This window comes from Tachypleus tridentatus, chromosome 10, assembly GCF_004210375.1.
Source record: "Tachypleus tridentatus isolate NWPU-2018 chromosome 10, ASM421037v1, whole genome shotgun sequence".
Classification (NCBI taxonomy): Eukaryota; Metazoa; Arthropoda; class Merostomata; order Xiphosura; family Limulidae; genus Tachypleus; species Tachypleus tridentatus.
In genome coordinates, this window is record NC_134834.1 from 182567449 (window position 1) to 182586110 (window position 18662).

General features: G+C 35.4%; 1 protein-coding gene across 2 annotated transcripts in view; it reads left to right on the top strand.

The window, feature by feature from the left end:
- Positions 1 to 18662, top strand: part of LOC143231073 (stAR-related lipid transfer protein 13-like) — a 170774-nt gene that overhangs the window by 90509 nt on the left and 61603 nt on the right. Inside the window, exon 1 of one of the 2 annotated variants that reach the window (XM_076465608.1) lies at positions 11455 to 12621. The exons of the other annotated variant lie outside the window; for it this stretch is intronic. Coding sequence (XP_076321723.1) covers positions 12435 to 12621 — 187 coding nt within the window. The 5' untranslated portion in view covers positions 11455 to 12434. Of the gene's footprint in view, positions 1 to 11454; positions 12622 to 18662 lie in introns of those variants that run through there. 2 annotated transcript variants of the gene reach the window in all.

Consider the following 18662-nt stretch of genomic DNA (forward strand, 5'->3'; position numbering starts at 1 on the left):
AGACAACAGCTTTTCTCGTGTTAGTAAATTTTTTGAAAAAAATTGGAATTACATTGAAAGTAGTTATTATAACACACTTATCCTAGGTGTGTTTTATGTTACTACTTCTGAAAATATAGCAAGTAGTTAGTCTGATTTTCAAAGAAGAAATCACAGACTAAACCATGGGAACGTTTCGGACGATGTAATCTGATTCCCGTTCCATTGTTATTAAACTTCTGGAACGAAGTTTTTATAATGTTATTTTTAATAATGCTGAGTAACGTATACCTTCCTGGTCGATTACCGTGCCGTATTTCAATTCAGTTCAATGATATGATATTTCAACGTTAACTATTTCGATACAGTATAAGGTAATCTTAATACCTTAAATGTCGTATTTCTTGAAATTGTGCTACAAATGCTTGTTGACATTTTAAGTATCAGGAATACACATGTAACTTTATCCTTCTTCTGTACGCTTTCGAATTATACCAGCTTTACAAAAATTACAAAGAACATTTAATGTTTTTTTTTTTCTAAAATAATGAAATCACTGTATTTAAGAAAAAAAAAATATAAAAATAAAAGAGACATAAAACTGCTTAAACTTGATATAGGATGAGTAACCAGAATTTGTTTGGTTTAAGAAAAGATTGTTTTTCAATAATGTGACCTTATTGTTTTTCTATAATGTGACCTTATTGTTTTCTATAATGTGACCTTATTGTTTTTCGACATTGAATTAACGATAATTTTGGCTCAATGTTTTATTGTGTCTTTCCTGAATCATATAATTATATTTGATTGGTTTTAATTGCACTATTTATATCGAAATCTATCCCATCATTTAAACCTTTTTTATTCTTCAATATTTTATGAGAAATTTTATTAAGTCTAGTTCTTTCAGAAAGCAATTACTTTACTCTGACTTTTAAAAAAATATATGTTTTGCTTACAGGAAATGACTGATAATATATTTAAACCACTCCTTCAGGAAATCAAGTAATAATGTTCTAAGATATTGTAAAGGACCCGGCATGGCCAGGTGGTTAAGGCACTGGACTCGTAATCTGAGAGTTGCGGGTTCAAATTCCGTCACACCAAACATGCCCTCCCTTTCAGCCGTGGAGGCTTTATAATGTAACTGTCAATCCCACTATTGGTAGCCCAAGATTTGGCGGTGGGTGGTGATGATTAACTGTCTTTCCTCTAGTCTTACACTGCTAACTTAGGGGACGGGTAGCGCAGATAGCCCTCGTGTAGCTTTGTGCGAAATTCAAAAAGCAAACAAAAAGTTGGTTCATCTGGTGAAAATAGTTTTTCTGTTCATAGGATCTTAAGTGTTTATGTTTCACCCGTTTTTCGGGTCACTGAAAGAATAAATGTGCTTGTAATTTTCTTCTAGAGTTTTAGATAGATACAAAAACGTTAGATGTTCTGGTTTTCTAGAGCTCAATAGAGTGTCCTATAGAAACACGTGCTGTTACATGTATCTTACATTGCAGAGTTCTTCCCCTCCAGACGGGCTGTATAATGTAACAAAATCTGTTATCTGCCATCTGCTTTGTTGGTACGTTATTTTTGGAAATCATAACTTGTTGCTCACTTCAGTGAAATCTATAATCTCAGCAACATCTGCTACATAATTTTTAAACATTCTCTCTGGTTACCTTCGTCTCTACCGAAACTCCTTTCTATTACGTCAGTATATCTATCACCTCAACCTTTGGCTTGCTTCTTTGGATTATACTGATACTTTTACCAATTAAAGCATAAACTGAAAAAATCGTTGTTGTTAGTTGTTTCGTCAACTCATATTACTCAGTTACTGGCTTTTTATATGTAGGAAACAGCCTTTGTTTGTTTGTTTGGAATGGAAGGATGGTCATTGAACTTGTTTCACATTCATTTCATTGGGTGTTTAGTGAGAGAAAAAACGCAATAGAAAGTAAAATATTTATTATTAGTTGCAGCCGGCTAGTTGTAGTAACACAGTTACCATGATGTGATAGTGTCTAAGATGGTAACTCTGTTATCGAAACTGTTCGTTTTTTTTTTTAATTTCACGCAAAGTTACACGAGGGCTATATGCGCTATCTGTCCCTAATTTAATAGTGGAAGATCAGAGGAAAGGTAACTAGTCATCACCACCCACCGGCAATTCTTAGGCTACTGTTTTACCAATGAATAGTGGGATTGATCGTCACGTTACAACGTCCCCACGACTGAAAGGGCGAGCATATTTCATGCGACGGGGATTCGAATCCTCGACCCTCGAATTACATACGAGTCGAGCGCTTTAACCACCTGGCCATGCCTGACCGTTATCGAAACGATTAGGTTTTTGTTTTTTTTACTCTTAGTATAATATTACGGTGTGCCTGAAAAGAAATTATCCTTAGGCGTATTTTTGGAGACAGTACGGTTGTACGGACAACTAAGGTTATATTTTTATATTTGCTGATTATTCTTTACGAACTAAAGTACTCGTCCTTTGTTTGGGGTGTATGAACTATGACAAATAATACAAAACTCCTAACTTCCACACAATTTATTTAAAACATAGTATATTGTGAGAATATTCATTATTATCTCATCAAAATTCTTAATGACGAAAAACTCGCTTGATGAGATATGTATTCTCAATACGGCTGATGTGGGTGTTAAAACATTAATTAAAATAAAGTACAGCACAACGTTTCGATCTTCTCAGGTCATTTTTGTTAACGTTGTGCTGTACTTTATTTTAATTAATGTCTTAATATCCATACCAGCTGTCTTGAGAAATGTCTTAATACCCATACCAGCTGTCTTGAGAATGCATATCTCATCAAAAGTTTTGTTTAAGCTTTAAGAATTCAGTGTGTATATGTTTAAAACATGGTAAATAGTGTGCTATGGTTAGGGTGACTCAGTAGGAAGAGGTAGTGGAAAAGTAGTGGCGGTAGGGGGTTACTTTCTCTTACCATATTTCAGTTATTTGTTTATATGTTGTTCTAAGTTCGTAAAGCAGAGTTGAAAGGTAACGGATCAGAATGCGAAGTAGGTATAGCTCAAGAAACGGCTCTTATGGTGGCTGTTGGAAGAAAATCTTTTGTTGAGTTTGTGTAGTAATGCAAAGGTAGTGGCCATTTTTAATTGCATTCTGTCCTAGAGAGTTCTGATGCACTCTATTCGAGATATATAAGACCTGTATTTTATAGAATATTTAATAAAATGTTATTGCTTTAAGGACATGGTGCAAAGTTAAAGATAACAAATGCTGAGTAGCATCAATAATAGAGTAACAAAAACCTATTGTCAATACGATCATGCCTGCTAAATAGATTCTAGATGCTAAAAGTAAATACATTTAGAACTGTACAGTTCAAAACTTCCACTGGTGACTCGTATTGGATACTGTAGTGGAACACCCGAAGCTCTAAATTTATTGTATGAAATTTCTGCGGGATTTTCAATGTTGCGACTTTAGTTTTGGGGCTTTATGAAGCGACAGTACACCTAGTTGTAAAATGAAGAGTGTTGCTTCTTCAAAACCATTACGAATACCAAGAACGATTTTAAATCATTGAATTTTATTGTACAAAACGTGTGTAGTAAAGCTTGTCCTACATAGATCTAGGGATACCCTTTAGTATTGATACATGAAGTGAACATACCCCGATGAGCAGTCGTCCACGAACACAACTTTTCATCAACTTACATTGACTTATTTGAGTCCAGTTTTGTAATCTCATCTTTGAATCTCTCTTTGTTTTTCTAGTGTTCGATTTAATCGATTTGATGTGATTTTTATTATGTATCATTTCTGTTTTCATGCAAGTTACCAGGTTTTTGGAGGCTCTTATAACACTTAGTAAACAGTAGTAACACTTTTAACACTTAGTAAACATTAATGACTCGTACAAGTTATATTACTGATGTCTTGTGGCAATAAAACAAAGTTGTAACTTACTGTAGTTTTGCTCCTTTGATCAACTGTCAGTTATGTAAAACAGTACCGAATCGTTAGACGTATTTTATCTGTACCTTTGTATACGATATCAATATCTCATGTTCTATATTAGTAATAAGTTCGACACTGTCGTAACCACGTTTTATTGTTCTACATTAATATCAATTCAGGTACTGCTGTTACAACGTTTTATTGCTGTACATTATAGTTAATTCGACACTGCTGGTATCACTTCGATGCATTTTGCTCTATTCCAGTGCAAATTTGTTTATCTCACACAGTTCCGTTTCTGGGATGTTACCATTCTCCAAGTATCATTGTTTCTAACACGTTTGAAGTAAACTAACCATTTCTTGTCAAAAACTGAGCAGCATGAAAAACGTTCACTGGAAATGGAAGTGTGGTGTGATATAACACATTTAATACATCAGTCACAGGTGAACTACATTTAATACATCAGTCACAGGTGAACTACATTTAATACATCAGTCACGGGTGAACTACATTTAATACATCAGTCACGGGTGATCTACATTTAATACATCAGTCACGGGTGAACTACATTTAATACATCAGTCACGGGTGATCTACATTTAATACATCAGTCACGGGTGAACTACATTTAATACATCAGTCACGGGTGAACTACATTTAATACATCAGTCACAGGTGAACTACAGTTAATACATCAGTCACAGGTGATCTACATTTAATACATCAGTCACAGGTGAACTACATTTAATACATCAGTCACAGGTGAACTACATTTAATACATCAGTCACGGGTGAACTACATTTAATACATCAGTCACAGGTGAACTACATTTAATACATCAGTCACAGGTGAACTACAGTTAATACATCAGTCACAGGTGATCTACATTTAATACATCAGTCACGGGTGAACTACATTTAATACATCAGTCACAGGTGAACTACAGTTAATACATCAGTCACAGGTGATCTACATTTAATACATCAGTCACAGGTGAACTACATTTAATACATCAGTCACAGGTGAACTACATTTAATACATCAGTCACGGGTGAACTACATTTAATACATCAGTCACGGGTGAACTACATTTAATACATCAGTCACAGGTGAACTACATTTAATACATCAGTCACAGGTGATCTACATTTAATACATCAGTCACAGGTGAACTACATTTAATACATCAGTCACAGGTGAACTACATTTAATACATCAGTCACAGGTGAACTACATTTAATACATCAGTCACGGGTGAACTACATTTAATACATCAGTCACAGGTGAACTACATTTAATACATCAGTCACGGGTGAACTACATTTAATACATCAGTCACGGGTGAACTACATTTAATACATCAGTCACAGGTGAACTACATTTAATACATCAGTCACAGGTGAACTACATTTAATACATCAGTCACGGGTGAACTACATTTAATACATCAGTCACAGGTGAACTACATTTAATACATCAGTCACGGGTGAACTACATTTAATACATCAGTCACGGGTGAACTACATTTAATACATCAGTCACGGGTGAACTACATTTAATACATCAGTCACGGGTGAACTACATTTAATACATCAGTCACAGGTGAACTACATTTAATACATCAGTCACAGGTGAACTACATTTAATACATCAGTCACAGGTGAACTACATTTAATACATCAGTCACGGGTGAACTACATTTAATACATCAGTCACAGGTGAACTACATTTAATACATCAGTCACAGGTGAACTACATTTAATACATCAGTCACAGGTGAACTACATTTAATACATCAGTCACGGGTGAACTACATTTAATACATCAGTCACGGGTGAACTACATTTAATACATCAGTCACAGGTGAACTACATTTAATACATCAGTCACAGGTGAACTACATTTAATACATCAGTCACAGGTGAACTACATTTAATACATCAGTCACGGGTGAACTACATTTAATACATCAGTCACGGGTGAACTACATTTAATACATCAGTCACAGGTGAACTACATTTAATACATCAGTCACAGGTGAACTACATTTAATACATCAGTCACAGGTGAACTACATTTAATACATCAGTCACAGGTGAACTACATTTAATACATCAGTCACAGGTGAACTACATTTAATACATCAGTCACAGGTGAACTACATTTAATACATCACGGGTGAACTACATTTAATACATCAGTCACGGGTGAACTACATTTAATACATCAGTCACAGGTGAACTACATTTAATACATCAGTCACAGGTGAACTACATTTAATACATCAGTCACAGGTGAACTACATTTAATACATCAGTCACAGGTGAACTACATTTAATACATCAGTCACGGGTGAACTACATTTAATACATCAGTCACAGGTGAACTACATTTAATACATCAGTCACAGGTGAACTACATTTAATACATCAGTCACAGGTGAACTACATTTAATACATCAGTCACGGGTGAACTACATTTAATACATCAGTCACGGGTGAACTACATTTAATACATCAGTCACAGGTGAACTACATTTAATACATCAGTCACAGGTGAACTACATTTAATACATCAGTCACAGGTGAACTACATTTAATACATCAGTCACGGGTGAACTACATTTAATACATCAGTCACGGGTGAACTACATTTAATACATCAGTCACAGGTGAACTATCTAATGTAAATTACCCATCCACATTACAATAGTTCACTACGATTGTAACTTTGCTTTTGTATTTTGTAAGAGTTAAAACACTTAACAGCCAGGAGGTAAACTTTGTGGCGCTTGGTTAAAGTGTCATTAAAAAAACATTTGATAAAACCCACTTTAACCGAGACGGTTTTCATTTTAAAGCCATATTAAAATATTTTAACAAAACTATAACTCACCAAATATTATGCTAAGGTTTAAATGTTAGCCAATAATGATTGGATAAGAAGTGAAACATCTTTGTTTGATCTGACGTTATGTTAACCTGGCTATGAAAGATTAATATATAACATTCTAGTAAATTTTATATGGTCAGAAAGAGATAGACGAAGATATTTCTTTTGTAACGTTGTTGCTCACTGTAGGGAAAAACACGTTTAATCATGAACACGTATTTCACTTCTTATGTTTGCTTCGTCATGTTCTTTTACTTCATATTGTTACAGTTACGAACACTTTATTGAATACTTTTGTTGTTGAATTAAATACGGAGATCTTTATTCTTCAATTTGGAGAAAATTCATAATAAGTGTAATAATAATACTAAAAGCAATTGACATTAAAATCACAACTCCAACAAACATTACTTAGCGTGTTTTATAATATATATAAATACACAGCAATGCACACATAATGTACAAAACAGTCTTAGCAATTATACTACACTTAAAGGTATACAGATTAAGGGCAAGCTTCAACAGAATATTTGTTGTCGGTTATTAAAAAAAATGAAATAAACGGTATGTTAATTGTTTTATCAAACGTTAACTATATTATTGTAATAGTCGTGTGGATTACGTTGGATTGTTATATATTGTATATGAACAACTATAAATGTCTTTTTTTTTAAACTGGAAACGATATAGGGATGTAGGAAATAAAAAAAATGGACCAATTTTGTTACTAATTTCGGAATATTATTTTTTAAAAAGTAGAAGTTAAAACGCCGAAAATGATCGAGATAATAAAAACAAAAGGCTTGAACATTGTTACAAAAACAGCTGTTTTTTTTTTTACTTCCAAATTTCTCTTAATTTGTCAATTGCTGCTCGAAATAAGGCCCGGCACGCTCGCCCTTTCAGCCGTGAGTGGGGACGTTATAATGTTACGGTCAATCCCACTATTCGTTGGTAAAAGAGTAGTCCAAGAGTTGGTGGTGAGTGGTGATGTCTAACTGCCTTCCCTCCAGTCTTACACTGCAAAATTAGGGACGACTAGCGGAGATAGCCCTCGTGTAGCTTTACGCGGAATTAAAAAAAACCAAACCAAACCGCTCGAAATCAAAGTCTTGTAACAATAGGATTCCAGATCTATGTTTCGTTTCCCACAAATCGTTGTCCGATAAGTTTTTTTCTTCAGTGCCAGAACTCATAAGTTGGGACGGACAACGATTGACAAACAGTTATGTGAAAAGCAATGTATACATACAGTATGATACCTTCCTTAAAAGCTACATTTTGAAAAACCAGTGAAATAGTGGAAATCCAATAGAGACAAATCAACTAGGAATGTACATTTTTTTGTCCACTTTCCTCCTAATATAACACAATCGAGCCGTAATGGACAAGTTGAGAGTAATGTGGAGTTGAAAAAAAAATTGCAGTTAACTTGATTTTAAAACATAATTTGTAATAACAAACAATGAGTATTAATGTTAAAATAATGACACAAACAATAAGTATTAATGTTAAAATAACGACACAAACAATAAGTATTAATGTTAAAATAATGACACAAACAATAAGTATTAACGTTAAAATAATGACACAAACAATAAGTATCAATGTTAAAATAACGACACAAACAATAAGTATTAATGTTAAAATAACGACACAAACAATGAGTATTAACGTTAAAATAATGACACAAACAATAAGTATCAATGTTAAAATAACGACACAAACAATAAGTATTAATGTTAAAATAATGACACAAACAATAAGTATTAATGTTAAAATAACGACACAAACAATAAGTATTAATGTTAAAATAATGACACAAACAATAAGTATTAATGTTAAAATAACGACACAAACAATAAGTATTAATGTTAAAATAATGACACAAACAATAAGTATTAATGTTAAAATAACGACATGTCGCTGGTACAGATTTCGTGTTCTTTCCACAAAAGAAGTAAATTTGAGTGCAGGTCTAGAAACGTGAATCACACAAATTAAAATTATTCACCATGACACGAAATCGGTAATAATTATATATTAGACATTTGGCAGATTTTTGGTTTATCATAAGTTTGAGAAAATTGGCTTCTGTATTTTCTACAACAGAAACTAAAGTGTTATGATATAGAAATTTATACGTACACCGACTTTAATGATTAAAAATCCAAATATTATATAGAAAATTAATGTATGAGCATTAGTATTCTCATAGACCCGGTATGGTCAGGTGGATAAGGCACTCAACTCGTAATCCGAGGATTGCGGGTTCGAATCTCCGTCACACCAAACATGCTCGCCCTTTCAGCCGTTCTAACGTGACAGTCAATTCAACTATTCGTTGGTAAAAAAGTAACCTAAGAGTTGGCGGTGGGCGGTGATGACTAGTTGCTTTCCCTCTAGTCTTACACTGCTAAATTAGGGACGGCTAGCGCAGATAGCCCTCGAGTAGCTTTGCGCGAAATTCAAAGTAAACCAAACGAAGTATTCTCATAAAAACACTCATTATATATAATATGATATAACTAGAGCAAATATATAAAAAAATCTGATTTATTAGAAATTTATTTAAATTCTTGCACGAGTCTAACCAGCAAAAAAAAAAAAACCCTATGAACTCGCAAGCGTTTTGCATCGTGAGTTGCTACTTGTCAAACAAAATACATTGTGCTATATTTAACTTAATCTCTCTTTCTTTTAATTGCAAAAGGTCTTTTGGTTTGTTTTAGTTTGAATTTTAACGCAAAACTACACGAGGGCTATCTGCGCTAGCAGTCCCTAATTTAGCAGTGAAACACTAGAGGAAAGACAACTAATCTTTACCAGTCACCATCAACTCTTAGGCTACTCTTTAACCAACGAACAGTGGAAATGACCGTCACGTTAACTCTTAGGCTACTCTTTAACCAACGAACAGTGAAAATGACCGTCACATTATAACGTCCCCACAGCTGAAAGGGCGAAAATGTTTGGTGTGACGGGGACTGGAAATTATATTTTAAATTTGAGTTCTTCGAATCAGATATGTTTTTCAGAAATGTCCTCCCTCTAGGGGATGTGTGACGTTTCATGTATTCCGTTTAAAATCAGTCAAAAATTTTGCAAGTGTATGGGCTGTACACAAATATTCACGATTGGGACAAGCAACATTTTTATTATATATCAATTTCGAATTTTTTTACCAAGAAGTTCAACTCAATACTAATTTTTATTTTTTGTTATTGTTGCTTTTTGTTTGTCATTCAATGAGCTCTTAGTTCAAGGCTAAAACACTCCCAGTAGTAAAAGTGTAGAGTGACACAGTTTTATCCTCTTCAAATGGTTTATACATCATACAGTTTATCATTGAAGTCTCTCTTATAACAGCTGCTTTTTACAAGATTATTACTACTTCTTTATGAGTATTATAGCGAAGGAGGCCAAGGATACAGTTACACCTACTCATAAATATTTAATATCCAGAATCATCAAATAAAAAAACATACATGTTACCGGAGTGTTGTAGAACGTGGCCACGTTAAAGTCAAACATCTGTTACTCCTTGTATCTGGAGAATGTAGGACTTCACTTGTTATGAGTGGGGTAGGTTTATATACGTGTTTACGCTACTTGATATTGTCACTATTTGCAGTCGCGGAGTGATCCCCCGTAACCGAAATAAAACCACTTGTAAGATTTAAGTAAATGTTATTTTGCTTTTCAGCGCAACAGTTTGTTTTTAACTGACTAGCGCACCTTTCACTTGTTTGTGTCTTTTGTTATTATTGTTCATTATTGATTCATCTCAAGAAAACAAAAATATTTAGGCACGTTGGCTGGGATATGTTTTAATTTATTTTTTTTTTTTAATTTTCGGTGCCAAAGGTGAACCAACACAATTTTCAATAATGGCTTTATATACAAACGAATTATAACTTACCTTTACTTTGGGTAATAAATCAATATTGTACTAGCATTTGTTTCTCTAGTGAAAGAACTTATGTAGTAGACAAAAGAGGCCCGGCGTGACCAGGTGGTTAAGGCGTTCGACTCCTAATCTGAGGGTCGCGGGTTCGAATCACCGTCGCACCAATCATGCTCTCCCTTTTATTCGTGGGGGCGTAATAATGTGACGGTTAATCCCATTATTCGTTGGTAAAAGAGTAGCCCAAGAGTTGGCCGTGGGTGGTGATGACTAGCTGCCTTCCCTCTAGTCTTACACTGCGAAATTAGGGACGGCAAGAGCAGATACCTCTCGTGTAGCTTTGCGCGAAATTCAAAAACAAACAAACAAGTAGACAACAGCAGAGAGTAAATCGTTTATGAAGTGTTGAGTTTTAGTCGTTCGGGTTGAATTTCGATCAATGAAAAACAAGGTTAATGATAACTGGAAGAAATCTTAAACATTTTCTCTGTATTGAAATAGTTACTGGGACTAATGAAGTTTCGATATCGAATAAATGTAAATGCATATCGGTCTTGTGTTGATCCAGTAGTAATAACATTAAGGAATTAGTGTGAGTTACCAAATTTCTTGTTTATAACACGAAGATATAGTTCCATCATTTCAGCGATCAAATGAGGCTTAGCTTCTATAGTTTGTCTTTTGAAAAGTGTAAATAAAGGTTCTGTTTGTAACGAAAGTTACAGAAATCTTTAAGCACGCGCTTCATTTATTAAGTTTAATGGCGCGTAATGCGCTTTTAGAATTTAGTTAAGTGTTCTTGTTTTGTGTCTGACTTTGAAAGCCTCCGTTAACATTTATTTTTATGTGCCATCTATCTACTTCCATTTCTCCTGTGGTTCAAAGATCTGTCACATCGCTTGTCTGAGTTTGTGCAAAAGGAACACGACGGCTCTCAGTTCGCTCTCAGAAAGTTTCCTCGATAGGTCGCACGCTCGTGAGTGCGTGCGTTTTAAGATTATTCGCGAAGATGCGCGTGCACCGTGAAAGTCTACATACACTGTTCGTGCTGGTATTTAAAGTTAGCTAGTCGCGCGCACGGAAGCAGACAGGAAAAGGCCGCCACGTGTACACGCGCGGGTCACTCACAGAATAATTCAAACGCGACATACCCTGTAGTGTCTCAATGATTTGAAAGAAACAAAACAAAAAACAAGTCACATTCGATTCCGAACAAGTAAGAGAACGTTAAGAGGGAAAACGCATTCTCGATAAAATTTTGCTTACACGTGTTTCTAGGATCCGAAGAGAATTTTCAGAAGTTCCAAGGAAGAAATATATTACCGAGGAACTCGTGAGGTAAACATAATATACAGAAATTTCAGCGGAAGAAGTGTCTACTCTGAAGGAAAACAGATTATCGTCATTAATTACAATATAATTAATTACAGGCTTTACGGTTTCCTCCGACATCACTCAGTTGCTTAAAGATTAGTTTATGTGAACGTATTAAGTGTTAGACTGATGAGCCACTTGACGCACCTATTGGAGTGAAACACCATTTGTTACATGAGACATAAAGGCTAGTATGGGTTCGTATCTTGGAGACAGTGTTAATGGTAGTCGAGTTGCTAAATACTGAAGTATGAAAAGAGGCAGTTCCATTGCTCCTTGATTAGTTATACTACAAGCACTCCGACAGACACTCAACCCGATAATTGAATATGATTGAATCGGAGCTCGAAGAACCGCCTGACTCTCCTAGTCAAACATCCGCGTCTTGGATGGGCGAAACAGTGACTACGTTGACTAATCGAAAGTTTGTCCGCAGTTTTAGTGAACGAGTGACGGGGAAAAGTCGTGGAAGGGCTGAGCGATTGTGGTCGTGGATACGAAGGAACCGTCTTTCAGGTAAGGTAAAGCTACAGAGGAAGTACTAGGATTTTCTGTAGGAGAGGAAGTACTGGGATTCTCTGTGGGAGAGGAAGTACTGGGATTTTCTGTGGGAGAGGAAGTACTGGGATTCTCTGTAGGAGAGGAAGTACTGGGATTTTCTGTGGGAGAGGAAGTACTGGGATTCTCTGTAGGAGAGGAAGTACTGGGATTCTCTGTGGGAGAGGAAGTACTGGGATTTTCTGTGGGAGAGGAAGTACTGGGATTCTCTGTGGGAGAGGAAGTACTGGGATTTTCTGTGGTTACTTTTGGCTACATGGTTGCTTAATATTTGATAATTTGTTCGTCCGGCTGAAATGGCTGAAAGTCATTAGCTGGTAGGCCAGGTGGTTAAAACACTCTACTCGTAATCTGCGTGTGGCGAGTTCGATATGCTTACTCTTTCAGCCGTGGAGTGTTATAATGTTGCTGTCAATCCCATTGTTCATTAATAAAAAAGTAGCCCAAAACTTGGTGGTGGGTGAGGATGATTAGCTGCCTCTCTCTGCTGTTACACTGCTAAATTAGAGACGGCTAGCGCAGATAGTCCTTGTGTATCATTGTGCGAGATTTAAGACAAACAAACTTTACTCGGACCATTTTGTCCTTATTCATTCACTGGTTATTTTTGTAGTTGTACACTTCTTTGTTATTGCTGTTTGTAATAATTAAAAAGTGATAAGGTTGGCCTTAATTATATTGAGAGTTTCTGTTTAGACTAGCTGAAGACACCTACTGAGGAAATAAAGAACTATAATGTGTTTTTTTCCTTGTTTTACAAAGGGCTCGGCATGGCCAAGTGTGTTAATCCGAGAGTCGCGGGTTCGAATACCCATCGCGTCAAACATACTCGCCCTTTCAGCCGTGGGGGCGTTATAATGTAACGGTATATCCCATTATTCGTTGGTAAAAGAGTAGCTCGAGAGTTGGCGGTGGGTGGTGATGACTAGCTGCCTTTCCTCTAGTCTTACACTGCTAAATTAGGGACGGCTAGCGCAGATAGCCCTTGAGTAGCTTTGCGCGAAATTAAAAAATAACAATATTTTTTCGTAAAAGCAGTAATTAACAAACTCATTTAAATTATTAGATTATTCTGCTTTTAAATTCATAGGCAAAGATAAATAGAAATGTGCCCTATTTCAGGATCTTGTTTTCATTATTTACCTTTTCAAGCAAAAGCCTCAACACAAAAGAGCCCATGTACATAGTCGATTAGTTTTCACTTAACACACAAAATATTGCGATAATTATAATCGAGCCAGCCAACTTTGTAGGATCCAAGCCAGAATTCTATTTAAAGAAAGGACTACAAATTTCAGGGAATTTTTATCTTCTTCTTGGACAAAAATTATACAACGAAATACAGCATCGGACGTATCACTGAGCCATTCTTACATACATTTTTATTTTAAGGTGGTTTTTCGTCAAAAGAACACCGCTGGACGGTTTCCAGTCACCAATATATAATACTATGATAATCGAACCAACCAAGTCTGGCTGATGGATGCTAACACACGCACATTGGATCATTCTTACAGCAAGACGTATAACTGCTAACACATTTTTAGTAGCCTGTGTTATATTTCCATTTTTAAGAACTATATTACCATAAGTAATGTACAAGGTTTTACCGTTTTGTGTATAAATATATTCATATATATCCATTTTGACTGTGCGTATTGGTGATTGCTCGATTACGTTGAACAACAGTTTTTAAAAGGTTTACAAATGATTGAATTTCTTCCTATGGTCTAAAACACGCTATTTTGCTTGTGCTTTACTAAGTTATCATAATGGGAATATGTAAAGGATAATTCAACCTCGGTTCGAACCAGAGCACTTCACTGAACGCGTTTGACACTCCCACCTGCGTTTCTGTGTGAAGGGGGGGAGTAGATTTATTACTGTGAAAATCCTGGTACTATATTATTAGTAATAATATTGCTATTACGTCTTGCTCTAAGTATTTGATTTTCAAACAAAATTTTATAAAAGATGTAATAATAAAATAAAAAAAATATTAAGAAATTATAAAACGAAATTGGGAAAAGAAAAAAGTGAAGTGAAAAAGGTTTGGTTGTTTTTGAATTTCGCACAAAACTACACAAGGGCTATCTGTGCTAGACGTCCCTAATTTAGCAGTGTAAGACTAGAGGAAAGGCAGCTACTTATCACCACCCACCGCCAACTCTTGGGCTACTCTTTTACCAACGAATAGTGGGATTGACCGTCACATTATAACGCCCCCACGGCGCGACGGGGATGCGAACCCGCGACCCTCAGATTATGAGTCGCACGCCTTAACACGCTTGGCCATGCAAAGTGAAAAAGGATTCGCTTAATTTACTACTGTTCATTATATTAGTGATTATTTGTTGGAGCCGAAATATTTTAAACTTAAAAAGAATTTGTCTTGTGGAAAAAAAGTAAACTATAAGGTTTTACTTCTATTTGTTTATTGTTGTTTTTTTATTGAGAAAGAATATAATAGTTAATTATCATTCAATCAGCATCTGCCCCCTGGTGGCTCAGTGGTATGTTTGCGGACTTACAACGCTAAAAACTGGGTTTTGATACCCGTGGTGGGCAGAGCACAGATAGCCCATGGTGTAGCTTTGTGCTTAATTAAAAAAACAACAAAACAAACAGTCAGCATTTAGTAATTTAATTTGCAGAGGGTGCGTGAGTGAACAGAACATGGGTAATAAAACCCGTTATTGCAGTGGAACATTAAACAGAATTTTACTTTCATTGCTAGCTAAGTACGAAATCACCCAGTTTAAAAAACGAGCCCAGTCCAATGAACGGTGTCGTTGAGTCGGAACGTGTAATGTACACTCGCTCTATGACACTTTGACAGCCTGTTAGTTGGAAAGGAACAGAAATTCCTCGTTACCATAAGAGCATATGTTAATAATGTTATCTTACATGGGCGTAATATTCAGTTTTGACAACCAATATGGATATTTTGGTAAACATAAGATAACGTACACACATGTTCATTTTCCCAGGGATGTCGTGTATTGGTCATCTGGGATATCGTAATGTTGTCGTTTACTATACAAGTAACCTTCTGCTCGTACAAAGTCATCGGAAACCGACCTTGACTTGACTAAGTAGTAATATTTCCCAGAATTCTCTCCTAGCTTGTGTTCACAGCTGCACGAGTTCATGTGTAAAACCAAGTGTTTCTTGTTATCCTTGAATAAATTGACTATACAGACCTTGCGCTATTGAGAGCCATCTGTCTGTTTGCCTATCTGTCTAGAAGGACATCTGTAGGGTGAATTGTTTCAGGAAGAAACTGGTCATTGGAGCAACCGACTTGAGAGGAAAATGTGTTAATACATTGATTTTAATATCTATTTTTGATTTTCTTTAAAAGGATTAATAAAAATTGTATCTTTTGTAAGGGTTTCATAATTCAAAAGCATTCTTCATGGATGCACTTCTGTTTGGTCCAAGAACCTTATTGTCCACTTCAGTCCATGGACCCTCCTCTCCAGTCTGATACTTGCACTAATGATTGGGTAGATCCTTCTGGGCCTTCAATATACGAATTAAATAATTTTGTTAACAAAATAAATAAAACTAAACTTTTAAACAATTGGTAATTTTAGAAACAGTGCATCATTAAAGAAACCATGGCTTCTATAAAAGTCATCTACGATTCTAAGACACATTTTGTTAAATCGTGTTGAACATGTAATATTATTTGTGACAGTACAGGAAAATGTGGTTGTTTTTGTTATCAAGCGTAAAGCTACACAAAGGTATCGAAACCCGGTTTTTAGCAGTATAAGTCCGCAAACATACCACTGTTCTACTAGGGAGAGGACAGAAAAAGATGGTTGCTTTTGTTATCAAGCATAAAGCTACTTAAAGGGCTATCTGTGCTCTGCCCACCGCAGGTATCGAAACTTGGTTTCTAGCAGTATGAGTCCTCAGACATACCACTGTGCCACTAGGGGGAGGACAGGAAAAGATGGAATGTATACTGGAATTATATTTTGTTAACATTATAGACGATTTTTATACAAGACACACATATATGTTACAAACATGTTGTTTAGTACATGTAGAAATTAATTGTAATGTCTATCGACTTAAATGCTTCCTTAATATATATATAATATATACATTATAAGACAAGATCGCTGAGTGGATGTGGGTGTATTAGTCATCCTACAAATGAATTTTATAAATTAATATTACACAGATTTGTGTTCGAATCTATTATTTTCCACATGATGCAGTGAATTTTTAGTGTTTAAAACTTATTTTTGGCGATTTTTATTCCAGTTTAGAGTATGTGTCTTACGCATAATACAAAAGTACATAGTTGAAAACAAATCGCCATTACGTCTTTTCAACGACACACCTTGTCTTGATGTTTGTTCTGAACATTTTGTTTTTCCTATTTCGAACTTATGATGAAAGTATTACCCTTATAAGCACTTCAGTCAGATAGATTTTGTAGCAATGATATCTGTTTGTTTGTTTTTGAATTTTGCACAAAGTTACACAAAGGCTATCTGTGCTACCTGTCCCTAATTTAGCAGTGTAAGACTAGATGGAAGGAAGCTAGTCATCACCACCCACTCTCAGCTCTTGGGCTACTCTTTTACCAACAAATAGTGGGATTGACCGAATAATTATAACGCCTCCACGACTGAAATTGTAAGCATGTTTGGTGGGAAAGGGAATCGAACCCGCGATCTTCAGATTACGTGTTGAGTTCGCTAACTACCTGACCATACCGGACCCAAGATGGTGTCTGAATATCAAGTCAGAATTAGGTTGTTCAAGGTTTGACCAATAAGCATTGTTTTTGTGGCAAGTAGCTTATGCTTCTTTACGCGTCAAAAAGTAGTTCCCAGTGGTTTGATATCTCAACTATTAATGCATGCGTTATTTCATAGGTGCTCTTGCGTATTGTATGCTCTGTTAATTTGTTTTTCAGTGCTCAATAAAGAAAGATTACTTTTCTTTTAATAGAAAACATAATCAAAACTTTGTTTTGGAGGGTTATATTATCCTGCTAAAACTTTCACACGCTGTACCAGATTTCTTTCTCTACGTGTAATTTTAATTGTAAACAAATTATGTTGGAAACTAATTGAATTAGATTTTGACCAAATTGTATGAAAAGACTTGATATCCCATAAGAATCAGTTGAGGTTCTGTTATGAAACTCTATCAAGTCAAGACAGAACATTTTACAGCAAGAAAGATATAACTACAGTATAATTAAGTAAAACTTTAGAGTTTACAATGCTCATCAAATCAACTTACGTTTCAACTCTCATGCTGAGGTCTTCTCTCAATGTATACTGATAACGAATACCTGAAGAATGTATGTATTGTTGGGTCAGTTGTCCTGTATTCTTCAATGTGATTCTGAAATGAATGGAAAGTTGGTTACATTTACATGTTGTAACCAATATTCCCTCGATTTGTTTTTAATCAATCCTTGTTCGGAATGAATTTTGTTCGTGTGTACCGGTATTAAGGCAATGTGCGTAACCAGTTTGTTTGTTTTTTTCTATGGTGGTACGTTTAGACCATCAACCCTACTGAACCACAAGGTCATTGAATAATGCTACCAGGTGGTTATTTGGACTCTGGACCTATCAAATGCTCGGGCCATTAAGGCAATCAACGTGTTGACAATTTCTGATGATGTGTACAGCCTAGAGAGGGCGCTGGTCATAACATTAGGTTGATGCTCATCTCAGAGTTAAACTTTAGTGGAATTCCTAAAGCTTTGATGACATAATTCTGACTGATGTTGCCTTGCACATATAGAGATATATTTATTCCTTTAAGTGTTCGCTTTAGGCATATCAGCCTTTTATATCTGTAAGATGCTCAGAGATGAGAGTGGAATAGAAAAGTGTGGTATCGAAAGGGTCTGCGTTAATTACAACACAGAAGGACACGCATATACGCCATTTATATAAAAATAAAACTAATCTCTATTTATTTTCTTGTCCATGTTTATCTATTTACCCGTTCAG